This window comes from Medicago truncatula, chromosome 1 (genome assembly GCF_003473485.1).
Source record: "Medicago truncatula cultivar Jemalong A17 chromosome 1, MtrunA17r5.0-ANR, whole genome shotgun sequence".
NCBI classification, from domain to species: Eukaryota; Viridiplantae; Streptophyta; class Magnoliopsida; order Fabales; family Fabaceae; genus Medicago; species Medicago truncatula.
Genome location: NC_053042.1, coordinates 12145479 through 12158905, shown reverse-complemented (window position 1 = coordinate 12158905; position 13427 = coordinate 12145479). Strand labels below are relative to the sequence as shown.

The following is a 13427-nucleotide window of genomic DNA, read 5'->3' as shown; positions in this document are numbered from 1 at the left end:
TATGTATTTATAGGTAACATGAGAAAGAAATAGAACAAAAAACATTAAATTCCTTCGTTGACATAAAGTTATATAATAATTTCATTCTTATTTTTCTTCTTTGTTTGACCGTATAGTGATCATTCTCGAGTGACTATTATTAGTAAGTGGATATCATTTTTAACAATATTGTTATTATTTATATTTGCAATACCAATTAGAAATAAAGAAAAAAGTCCATATATTACATGATCTTGATCGGTAGCGTTCGAGTTGAGAAGGACGATGATGACAAGAATTTTAATTAACTTTCGGTGCACAAGTGCTTACTTGAAACTCAGGGCATGTAAATATCATGATGTACATAAGTCTTTAATTCTAAAATTATCATCTGAAAGGTGAAAGGTATCAGGGTCGTTTAAGATTAGTTTGGTGGAATGAGGGGGTGTGTGTAACTTTTTAAAGCATTAATCTAGGTAAAGAAGAAAGATGTTGGGTTCCAAGGAGTCTAGGGACACTCATATTGGGGTCAAAACAACAACACAACTGAGAGAGAAACCACACTTTTATTCACATTGGGTCACGAGAAGAACCTATAAATTACCCACATTAGGGCGTTTTTTCAAATTAATTTTTTTTTTGAAAGAGTTATGCCGAAATATTCACTATATTATATAGTACATTTTCATTTTAGAAACAAACATGACCTAAGCCTGGAAAAATAGAAACTACAAAGCAACTAGACGAAGAGTAGAAACTCCAGTAACTTCAGTTAATAGCAACTGACTTATTTGACTCGGACAAAACTCAAGCATACATCAAAACTCCTCACAATCACACTCCATATCGTTACAGTAATTTTCATTCACCTGAATATAGCAGAAAACACGTTAAGAATAAGTAACAATATTTTATTAAAGCAGAAGAATAAGATAGATACATATTCAAAAAAAGAATAACAGGAGACAATGACAATTTCTTATTCATTAAAGGAAAAAAGGTCAAATTTGGGTCAAAGTTAGGCAAGAATTTGTAATTCCCAAATTGTAAGAATCACTTTTCCTCAACTTATTTTCTCTTTCTTATTCCGCGAAATCACTTATCTTCAGCTTCTCTCCTCCTCCTCCTCATGGATAGAAGATTTTAGTCATCATCTTCCTATACTTCTTCTCCACCTATGCACGTCATCGCCAAAAAAAATCAAAGCATGATGATGAAGGAACATAGACCCCTCCATAAAGAAATTCAACTAAATCCTTCATCCTTTTGTGAAAGGCAATGAGTATAATAAGGAATTCTTTCTTGCAAAGAAATTGATTTACTTTCAATAATTCTTTAAAAGGGATATACTTTGCTGATCACTTACTGAAAATCATGTTTCTGTTGAATGATATTACATTCGGCACATTAATTCACTATCTGTGACTGTATGGTTTAGCTGGTGTTCTTAAGGCTAGAGGGCTCTTGAAGGAATCCGAACTAATGTAGTAATGTACGAGACTGTCATTGACGGTTTTTTTCATATGGCTTTTATGGCCAAATCATATTGTCACAACTCTTGATCTTTACGCCGAAATTATATCCTCTTGACACCTTCCAAACTATTACATATACTTGTATATCATTCATGGTTACTTTGCTTCCCATCAGCCCAAGGAAGCCATTCGTTTTCTAATGAACCTTCTATTTGTTGAACAATTCCACCTAGATATTACTTCGTTCGAATCTGTAATTAATTCCTTTGATTGTCTCTAAGTTAAAACTTGGTTAACAGAAAGATCAAAATCTTGTATGCTAACATGCAATCTTCTTCTGTCTTCTTGGTTGTCTTAACATTTTTTTCCATGACAAGCAGATAGATCATTACATTAACTTTCATTCACCTGAATATAGCATAAAACACATTAAGAATAAGCAACAATACTTTATTAGAGGAAAACTCAAAGCAAAGACTCACGAGTACATAGTTTGAGAGTAGTCGTTACATTTTATTGCTTTAAAAAATAAACGAACATCAAAGAACAAAGATTCGATAGAGAGATTTCATTTCCAGTTTCATTTTCGAAACTAAACACTAAACACCTGACACAATGACTAAGGCTAAGATTAATATCAACACACACCTCTTATTCTTCTTACCATATTTCTCTATTTATTTTTTTCAATCCATGCTAAATTCACTCTTCAGACATAAAAGCTCCCTAGACTTATAACGACCTAGGAATCAACCTTTAACACTGCAAATTATAACTTGCAATAACATATCACATGTTTGATTTATTTGGGGGAACCAAAAAAATGAAATGGAACAGAAAGTTTTTTGTTGATGACCCAATTATTGGTTGCAAAACACCATTGTATTAATAGTACATTGGGTTCAGCCTGTTTTTCGCAATATTGGCGCAATGAACATGCAGTCATTATATTGTGGAAATTGATGCGTTGTTGGAAGGTGTTGCTGCCCGCCATAAAGAAATATCAATGGCAATCGGGGCCAATTGCTGCTGGGACCAAATATATGGATAGGGACTGCATCAAGAGCCAAGAAAGAAACACAGTATTCGACTTTTTGTCATCGACGATTACAAAGAGTGAAGTCTCTACCAAATCTATTCAACCTTTTTCCTAGTTCTATTTTTGATGGTTCGTTTTTCCTTTTCTACTTGAATATTTTGTCATATGATGATTTTGATTTTATTACATATCATGTGCATGTAGTTCATTCAGGTGCAGATATTGAGTATGATACTTCGACTTGGTTAGGCGACAGGAACATATAATTGCCATCATGTTTTACCTATTAGGTGAGATTTTCGTGTTATGTTATTTATTCGAAAACTTGTTTTTGTTCTTTGTATTGTTCTCTTTGTATTTTCAATCAAATTTGAAGTATCGTCGTAGAAATTGTGGTTGGATCTTACGCAATCCTACAATACCGACTTGTTAAATGAGGATTGACCTCACTTATAAATATATGTTCAGTTCATATTTTATCCAATGTGATGGTGGTGGAGGGCTTTACGAAGGGAGTTTGGAGTAAATGAGACAAGTACCACAAATGTTAGTGTCTTATATTTAAGTGACATGTGAATGACATGTATTCTAAGTGATATTTCTTCTAAGGTTATATCTCATGCTATATGTTATAATAAAATATGAGCAGTGCTATATCAAGCAAATCCTTTATTCCTGAAATTTCAAGAACCTTGTTTTATGACCGTAAAATGTGATTGGCAAAACTGCTTTTGTAATTTAATTCCAGATTTCATGGAAAACAACCGGATAGGGGGTGTAAATCCAATAAGAGTTAATTGTGATGGATTCGTGAATTTTTCCTTCTTTGTATCTATCATTTTCCATAAAACATATATGTCCAAGCCCGTGTATTTATGTCACTTGTTTGCATATAGTAAAATATAATGAAAGATCACTGAAGATATATAGTGACATAATTTAGTCATATAATTATTAAGCAACATTAATAAAGTTTATTGCCTTATACATTATTGTTGTTGAATGATAGAACAAGTAGAGACAAATTTTATGCTAGCCGATCCACTAATCAAAGACATGACACATAAGGTCTTTCATATGGTTGTTTTCATTAAGGTTGTCTTAAATTAGTGGGAGTCTCTTTTACTTTATGTTCTATACTTTTGTTTTGGTATTGATACAGACTTTATGTTATGATTTTCTGCATAAATAAAATTCATGAGGTTATTTTGTTATAATCATTTTGTATCATTTTGTGCAAATTTTAAATATGCAAAAAAAAAAAAAAAAAACTTAAGTATGATCTCATTAAAGAATTTAGTTGGATCAGTTGGAAATAGACATGATTTAGAGATCACGTTACATGAAATTTCCATGCCACTCATCCATATCGATCTATGTGATCAAGTGCATTGATATGGTGGTCGTCGGGGTTCCGTCACGTTATACGTCGGTGACGACAGCCGTGGTGGTCCCGTTGTTAATGTATGAGGTGAACCAGATTGTAAAGTTGAAATATAATTAGCATTCAGACGCGCGCCTAAAGATTTCTGGTATAATTATTAAGATATGTAGCCCAAGTGGAAGATTGTTGGAATATTTTATTATTTAATAATATTTCAATATCATTATGTGGGCAAATATCGTAATAATAATTATATTAGTTATTTATCAATTTAGAGCCTTAATTGAGTAAAGGCTAATTAGATTTCTATTTGGATAATTAATTAAATATTTAATTAGTTGATATGGACTCAATATGAGTAGATGTCCGGATGGCCAATTAACGGAATAATGAGAAACCCTAATGGTCCCCAATACACCGTACACAACAAATCTCTCTCTCTCTCTCTCTCTCTCTCTCTCTCTCTCTCTCTCTCTCTCTCTCTCTCTCTCTTCTCCCCATCTAAAAGAGAACTTGAGGCATAAAGGTAGCGGTTGAGAAATAACCAAATCAGTCGCTGGTAACCCTTGCTGTGTGTTTCAGATTATCACCTTCTCTCTCGGTTTACGGTTGATGTTGAAATAAGGTTGCTATGAAAGCTTTATTCAGGTATTCCTAATACTCAAATTCTTAATATCTTGATAAATCAAACATGTCGTAGATCCAATCATAATTATGTTCAATATTTTGTTTGCTTCCACTATTGATTCATAATTATATTGTTGAACATATTTTATGAAATCTATTTTTATTAAGAACTAAATTTCCAACATACACAAGATCAACCGTTTTATTACATTTCTAACTTCATTTAACATGAAGTTTTATTTATTGTGATGCATAGTACAACAAGAGACCACTCTTAGCTGAATTTCTTGCTTAGTTATGAGGTTCAGCATCAGTATTAATATCGCTGTGTTCTTTAGGCCAACCACCACGCCAGCCACCATAACCACCACCCAATCCGCCACGCCAGCCACCATAGCCATCACCAAAGCCGCCACGCCATGGACCTCCCCAACCATAGTCACCACGCCATGGATCACCGTAACCCCAACCTCCACGCCATGGACCACCGTAACCCAAACCTCCATCATAGTCATATTTGCTTTCATCGACCCCATTTGCTTTATCTACAACCAAAAAATAAAAATTAAAAAAATAAATACATTATACATAATAATATGTATCTTTACATGCGATTAGGTCAATATGTTATATTAATTATATATCATTGAGTTAAAAGTGTATATAACAATTGTACCAAAAAAAAAGAAGCATAAATAACAGTAAATACACTTTAAAGTAATGGCTAATAATAAAATTCCCTTAAAAAAACAAGCTAGCCCACAATGGCTAATAATAAAACGTAAAAATATTCTTAAAATAATGGATCAATTTCTTTTTTTTTTATTGTGGCTGAGGTTTGAATCCAGGACCTTGCATATATTATATATTACCCTTACCAACTGAGCTAAGCTAACTAGGACGGATCAATTTCTAAATTTAGGGAATTAACCCTATGTAAGGTCTTGGCTAGACTTGTAAATTAACCCGTATAAAGGCTTGATTAAACTTTGTAATATTCTTTTTTGATCGTAATATTCTAGTTTTATTAAAAGTTGATAAAAATAGTGAAGCCCACTTTTAAACTATGTTCATATTAAACGCCCCAAAATTATATTGTAATATGAATAAATTCTTTTGAAATTTGATCAAATTCTTAAACTATTGAGTAGTCATACAAATAAAAAAAACTACCATCAAGTGGAAGTAGACCAACTAATTATTTTTTATGGAAAAAAATGTATTTAAATTTGAAAAGGAAAATACAATGGATAGTTCACCTAAGCACAAGGAAAAAGTGGTACAACTAATTAAAAATAATTTATTACGGAAAAAAAGTAATAATAATCATAATTAATGGCGTGGAAAACTCGAGAATATTACCATCTTTTTTATCAGATTTCTCAGCAGAGATGAGAAGGATGGAAGCCAGCAACATAGTAAGAAAAAGTAACCCTTTGGAATTCATTTTGTTATAGCTTATCGTGAAACTATTGTATTGATCGATGAAAATGAAGTGTCTGAAAGTTATGTATTTATAGGCAACATGAGAAAGAAATAGAACAAAAAACATTAAATTCCTTCGTTGACATTAAGTGGATCATTCTCGAGTGGATTTGTTCATCGAATTTGTAACAATATTGTTATTGCTATTATTCAAGTTCAAATGCACTTTTGATCTTTCCGTGAGCTTTGCTCAGTTGGTAGGAATATTGCATGTTGTATGCAGAGGTCGAGGTTCGAATCTCAGACACTCAACTTCTCCACATTTAATTGTGTGAGCTCCAGCCATATGGCTACTTGACTAAAAAAAAAAAAGCACTTTTCATCCTCTATTTTAACTATATCGGAATTTTGATCCTCTTATTTCTAAAACTACTATTTTAGTCCTCATATTTTATATTTTATGGGTTATTTTTAATCCTCCTTAATTTTGGTGATTTGTCAGTATCATTAATGATGTGTCAGTGACGTGACAGTGTGTGTTGGCTAATTCAATTTTCATTGAACCCTAATTTTTAAAATCTCGAATTTTCTCAATCTGCTTCTTTTCCTTTGTCATTTTTTATTATGAATTGCTCTTCCTCATTTACACATCTAGTTTTCGAATTCGTTTGTGATTTACATAGCCACGGTCGGTCTAAGGGGGGCTACCACTAAATCAAGGGCTTTAGGCCCCCGAGTTTTTTAGGTCTCGTATTAGGCCTCGTATTTTTGTCTTTGAAAATATTTTCGTACGTTCAATTTGTAAACATATTCACTTGGAGCTCAAGTGGTATGCAAATTTGCAAGTTCGATTACAGTGCTAACTATTTTATTGATTATTTGAACCTTAAATTCTTGTTGCCTTCAGATTCGTATCGATCTAATTCAATTTTGGTTGTTCTAAATATATTAAGACAAGTGGTGTGTAATCAAAGTTTCTAAAAAGTAAAAATTTATATTTATATTTATCATTTCAATATTATTTTGTTATTTTAAGATCTCTAACAAAATATTTTTGTACGTCAAATTTTTTCAACATGCTTACTTAAAGCTCAAGTGGTATGCAAATGAGGAGTCATAGTTTATTTTACAAGTTCAATTTCAATGCTAACTATTTTATTGGTGATTTGAACATTAAATTCATGTTGCCTTCAGATTCCTGTCAATCTAATTTGATTTCGATTGTTCTAAATAAGACAAGTGGTGTGTAATCAAAGTTTGTAAAAGTAAAAATTTAATTTATATTTGTATTATTTCAATATTATTTTGTTATTTTAAGATCTCTAACAAAATATTTTTGTTTGTCAAATTTTTTAAAAATGTTTACTCGAAGCTCAAGTGGTATGCAAATGAGGAGTCATAGTTCATTTTGCAAGTTCAATTTCAATGTTAGCCATTTTATTGTTTATTTGAACCTTAAATTCTTTTTTGCCTTTGGATTCCTATCAATCTAATTCGATGTCGGTTGTTCTAAATATATTAAGACAAGTAGTATATAATCAAAGTTTGTAAATATTATTTTGTTGTTTTATGATCTCTAACTATAATAAATAATGTCTATATCAAATATTATTTACACATCTCGGTTTTTGTAATGTATGTAGAATAAACTGTGGAGAGTAGAGTTATTTATCCTTTCTCAATGCATGTATCTGCAGGAGGTGGCAAAATGTGTTGATGTCACGTTTTTCTTTTAATGAATACTATATAAATTGCCACTTTATAAAATTATCTGCATCACTATCATAAATTGCCTGAGCACTCAATTAAATTTGCAATAGCTATTTCTGTCACAGCAGGTGAGGGTTGATGTAGAAAGAAGAACGACGAAGGGTGAGGGTTTACGAGTGACGGTGTGTTTCTAAATATAATTTTATGCTAAATTGGAGTTAGGGTTTGTTCTTAAATTGGGGAAAAATCTTTCTTTTCAATTTTATTATTTTAATTCTTTTTAACTTAATTGTTTTTTTTATTATGTATTTCTTTTAATAAATAACATGAAAGTACCAATAAGGACATGGAAATTGAATTAGCCAATACACTGTCACACCGTCATACGTCATTGATGATTGTGACAAATCACCAATATTTATGGAGATTTAAAAAACCTAAAGAGTCTAAAATAAAGGGACTAAAATAGTGGTTTTAGAAATAGGAGGATCAAAATTTCGATACAGTTCTCTTATCCATGTTTTAAAGTAATAAGATGACAAGAATTTTCAAAGCAACATTCAAGTGATTAAGAAATCACACACTTTTATTGATATTGGGTTACAGAGAGAATTTAGGAATTACCCACATTAGACTTTGAGCAACAACGCAGATAGAAAGACAAGACACTTTTATCTAAAACCTTAAATATTGGGTTTAAGGTTCAACCTTTACTTTTGTAAACAATAATACTTCTAACTCACATTTATTACACAACAAAAGACAATGTAAAATATTTTATTTGGAGCGTTTTTGCAAAATAAAATTATTTTTGAAAGAGTTATGCCAAAATATTTAACTATATTATAGTTCATTTTGTTTTTGGAAACAAGGGCCTAAGTCCGAGAAAAAATAAACTATAAAACAATTGGACGAGGAGTAGAAACTCCACTAACATCACTGATAACAACTGACTAACCTGACTCGAACAAGACTAGAGCAAACACCAAGACTCCACTCTATCGCATCTCATATTTACTAGAGCTTTTGCACAACAATTGGATTCACGATACGAATGACAAACTTTAACCTTCCAGACATATTCTAACAACCTCTGAATTTTTGGAATTAATCGCCTGTTGGAACCCTAGTTAATTCTAGTAAAAAAATTGGATAGAAAAACACAATGTAAGAACTAGTGTGTGTGACTTAAAAATATCCTACATTGGTGAGCCACGTACACCAACTAGCAAGTGTTTATATAAGGGTGGGGATGACCTGCAAGTGTGTGCCCTTGGGATACCCACTGTTGTGAACGAGTGAGCACTTAGAAAAATATATATATCACGCGCGTGACAACGACGACGTCGTTCGTCCGACGGGCCGGGCTTGGGCTTGGGTCATGATAATTCTTCAATAGTTAGTATTTTTACATTTATTTTTAAGTAGTTTTAAGTTAAGTTGAATCAATTGAGAGTGCTTTTAAAATCAAATTAAGCAAAAAAGAGGATTTTGAAAATATTCATTCTTGTTTCAAATTCTCTGTAACCAAATAAATTCTTGGAGTTTATTTGGGAAAGAAATCAAATTTTTACTCCATTGAACTGATGCGTGCGTTATTTATTTGGGAACTTTTACGGTACACTCGCAAATTGAGGTGTACCGGTACTCTTGCTTCCTAAATCTATAAATTAACGATTAATTTTATGAAATAAATAGTTATTTGCCGACATTTATATTTTAGAAAATATTATTTCATAAAAAAAAACACTTCATTCATTGTTTATACGAATCATAGTAAATTTTTGCCATATTATCATATAAAATAATTAAAGTTTTCTATTAAAAATTCAAAAAAAATCAATTTTATTTCGTTGACGTTTTTGGTGAATAAGATTTAATAATTATAATTATAAATGATCAAAAATAATATTTTTTTTCAAAAAAACAACTCATTTAAACTATAAATTTAAAGGTTTGATGTACCGATGCACTCAAATATATTGGGTGTACCGTATAATTTGCCTATTTATAAACTATTGTTTTTCCTTTTATTTACTAAAATTTGGAATTTACGGTGTCATAAAAGTGCATGGCGGAATATTTATTTTCTGATATGTGGGACCCCCTAGTGAATAACTATCTCTAGCACACTTCGTGGAGTAGTAGGTTTATTAGTCTTGAGAGGAGAGTGGTGTTGAATAATTTGGTGCTGAATTCGAGTCCTACTTTTTTTTTCTCCTACATGAAAATGTTAGTGAAGGTGTGAAAGAAGATTGTTTGGCTCCAATGCTGATTTCTATGGGGAGGATCTGAAGGGCGGCAGGGGGACCAAAGTCTCATATGTCAGTTGGTCGGATGTCTATAAAACTAAAAAATATGGTGGCCTTGGTATTAGGGAGACGTGAGGGTTGGTTTTGATGGTGTTTGTAGTTTGTTATTAGATCTACATTGTTCAAGTTTTCAGCCTGTTGAGCGTATATATAAATATGTTTGAGTACCCTCATCCTTTGACCTAGCTTTTGGGATGAGAGTACAAAGGAAAAACCAAAATAATTCGTATCGGCCTTATGGGTTGCAATTTTGAATTGATTCATGTGTTGATGAATCGTATCAAGCATGATTCGATTCAAACTAATTTGATTCGTATCAATATTTCTCTCTTACTTTGGTTTTTGGCGTAGTGATTCGATTCACATGATTAGTGAATCGTACAAATCTTCATCCTCGGCATTTTGAATAGATTCACTATAGGTCTGAATCGTATCAAAACTACTGAATCATTTGCATATATTCTCCCTAGAGTCTCCTAACCTCATTGTCCATTTGTTCTTCATATTAAACATTTTTTTAAGAATCATTGTGGTCTTTTGAGTCATAGATTGCTAAAGTACTATATGGATTGTAAGTTGATTACTTTTGTTCTTGACCAGTCAAAAGACCAATCACACACTGACACATAGCATAACTTACACTGCCTTAAAGCTCTGCGCCTGACAGAACATGCCAGATCAAGTGCACCGTGATGCAGGCAAGCGCGTCCCCGCACGAGCATCACCCTACACGTGTCCTCCACCATCCCTAATCAAATGCCGCATAACTCGGAGACAGTTATGCCCAATGCGCACCTATATAAGGTTGAACTTGCTTCCTCCTCAAGGTATAATTCACTTTTCACAACACTTTCTACACACTCTTTCTCAGTTCCATTACTGACTTGAGTGTCGGAGTGCTAACGTGCATGTAGGCACCTTTCGTTCCACCGCGATTACTCAACGCCGTCGTACCAGAAACCCTTACCGTCTCACCAGATCATTATCCACCACTCATCCGTTCTCACCGGGAAGATTATTTTGTTCTTCTAATTGATTGCATTTCTAGCTATTGATTCTCTTGATTGATTTCACTTCTCCCCCTTTTGATTATTCTGATTGATTGCACTTCTTTTCCTTTTGATTCTTATGATTGATTGCACTTATGTCCCCATTTTATTCTTCTGATTGATTGCACTTCTTCCCACTTTTGATTCTCCTGTTTAGTTCTCTCTCTCTCTCTCTCTCTCTCTCTCTCTCTCTCTCTTTTTCCCCCTCCCTCCCTCCCTCCCTCCCTCTCCCTCCCATTAGACAATCCTTTGGGTTCCAACACAATTCATAGTATAAGTAAGAAGCAATTTTTAATCTATTCAAACTCCAATACCAAGAAAGCACCTTCACTTGATCCACCATTTCGTTAATCTCCAAAGCTTTGTTGTTGAAAATCCCATCATTAATCCTTATTTTCCAAGTTGGTAGGCCGTTAGATTTTATATATGTTCTCTTAACTTTTTGTAATACTATTAGCATTCTATGAAACCCTAGTCGTCTTTGTTATTCTCTCTTAAACCCTCTTTTGTTAACAATATGATATGAATGGGGAAGGTAAGTGAAGATGGAGAATGGAGAGAGAGCACTGCCACATTTTTTTATTTGCTTTAGGCAAAAGAAAAATCATGTATTTTTTCTTCTTCATAGATAGATGAGATGGCAAAGCCATCATAATTTCACACACATAAAGTGGAGGTACCGGGATTTGAACCCCAATCATGACGTCCGATCTATCAATTTCGACATTTTATCAGTTGAGTAGGATTTATAGGACAAAATCATGTATTTTTTAACGGTACAATACAATGTTGTGTTCCAATATAATTTTTCATGCAAAATAAGGACAAGAACAACTCGATATGATCATGATATAGTTTAGTTATTATTTATTTTTATTTTTGAGATTTATGTGCAAATGACTACTTTTTGTTTATTCAATTATTTTTTGAGGAAATGTTTATTCAATTATAAAAACCACATTAATTCAAAAATATAACTTTTATTTTGCATGAATACTATAACCTCTTCTTCTTTTTTTTGAAAGAATTTTGCATGAATATTATAACGTCTTAGGTTGCTTTATATCTTCAGTGTGTTTTATGATAATCACTTGCACACACTATGTGAAACTTCACAAAAGGCCATATTCATTAAGATCAAGCATATAAAAGTTAAAATGAAAATGAGATATATATGTCTAAATTCGTGCATTTTATTCCTTAATAAGTACAATATAACACAAGATTCTTCCTTTTTATTACATTTCAAGCTATACTTGACATGAAGTTTTATTTATTGTGATAAGTATAGTAACAAGAGCCCATTAGCTCGATTTTTAGCTTAGTCATGAGGTTCAGCATCAATATGAGCATCATTATGTTCTTTTGGCCAACCACCACCCCAACCACCGCGCCAGCCACCATAGCCACCACCCCAGCCTCCACGCCATGGACCTCCCCAACCGTAGCCTCCACGCCATGGACCGCCATAACCCCAACCTCCACGCCATGGACCGCCGTAACCCCAACCTCCATAATAGCCATACTTGCTTTCGTCTATCCCATTTTCTTTACCTTCAAACCAAAAAGAAAAAAGACATAATTATATGTAAAAAAAGAAATTAAGATAAGCAAAAATTTATTGATGGGGAGCACAAGGGATAGTTTGTCCTCGTGAGAGTACAACATGTGTTTAACCAATTAACTTTTTAGGTTCATTGAACAATTAATGTATCTTGTTATAAATATAGACTAGATACATCAGAAGTCAATTGTTTTTTATAATAATGAACGGAGTAAGATCATGCGGTATATAATTAATGTTGGGAAAATTGAGAACAGATTTATTACCATCTTTTTTGTCAGATTTCTCAGCTGCGGAGATGAGAAGAATGGAAGCCAAGAGCATAGCTAGAAAAAGTAACCCTTTGGAATTCATTTTCTTATAACTTACTTTGAAACTATTGTATATTGATCGATGAAAATGAAGTGACTGAAAGTTATGTATTTATAGGCAAGATGAGGAAGAAATAGAACAAAAAGCATTAAATTCTTTGGTTGACATTTTTTATTTAAAATTTCATTCTTATCTTTTCCCTTTGTTTGATCATTCTCGAGTTACTATTATTAGAAAGTAGACAAAAGAATGTTATTCAGATTAGCAATATGGAGGTCGATAATGAAGGTCATATACTACATGATCTTGATTAGTAGCATTCGTATTGAGAACGATAATGACCACTTCTCAGATGCAAGTTTTCAAGTAATATGAAGACAATAATTTCAATTAATTTTCGGTGTACGAGTGCTTGCATGAAACTAAGAGCATGTATCATAACATATCATGACGTAAGAATTAAAATTATCAGTGAGGGATATTTAGTGAGGGAAAACATGAAATCCTTCTCTAATTCCGTCACTAAATTTTGCGACGAAGGAATTTGTGAG

The 13427-nt window shown here is 32.6% G+C and overlaps 2 protein-coding genes across 2 annotated transcripts; both read right to left on the bottom strand.

Annotated features, from left to right (window-relative positions):
- Positions 1-4647: 4647 nt before the first annotated feature.
- LOC25482633 (TATA-binding protein-associated factor 2N) lies at positions 4648-6008 on the bottom strand. The gene is made up of 2 exons (XM_013611220.2): positions 5867-6008; positions 4648-5049 (listed from the first exon to the last, which is right to left on the bottom strand). Exons 1-2 carry the CDS (start codon positions 5949-5951, stop codon positions 4796-4798), a joined length of 339 nt encoding a protein of 112 aa, XP_013466674.1. The 5' UTR covers positions 5952-6008; the 3' UTR covers positions 4648-4795.
- A 6163-nt stretch (positions 6009-12171) lies between these two features.
- Positions 12172-12983, bottom strand: LOC25482632 (heterogeneous nuclear ribonucleoprotein A1). The gene is made up of 2 exons (XM_013611219.3): positions 12831-12983; positions 12172-12554 (listed from the first exon to the last, which is right to left on the bottom strand). Exons 1-2 carry the CDS (start codon positions 12916-12918, stop codon positions 12322-12324), a joined length of 321 nt encoding a protein of 106 aa, XP_013466673.2. The 5' UTR covers positions 12919-12983; the 3' UTR covers positions 12172-12321.
- Between the last annotated feature and the right edge of the window lie 444 nt (positions 12984-13427).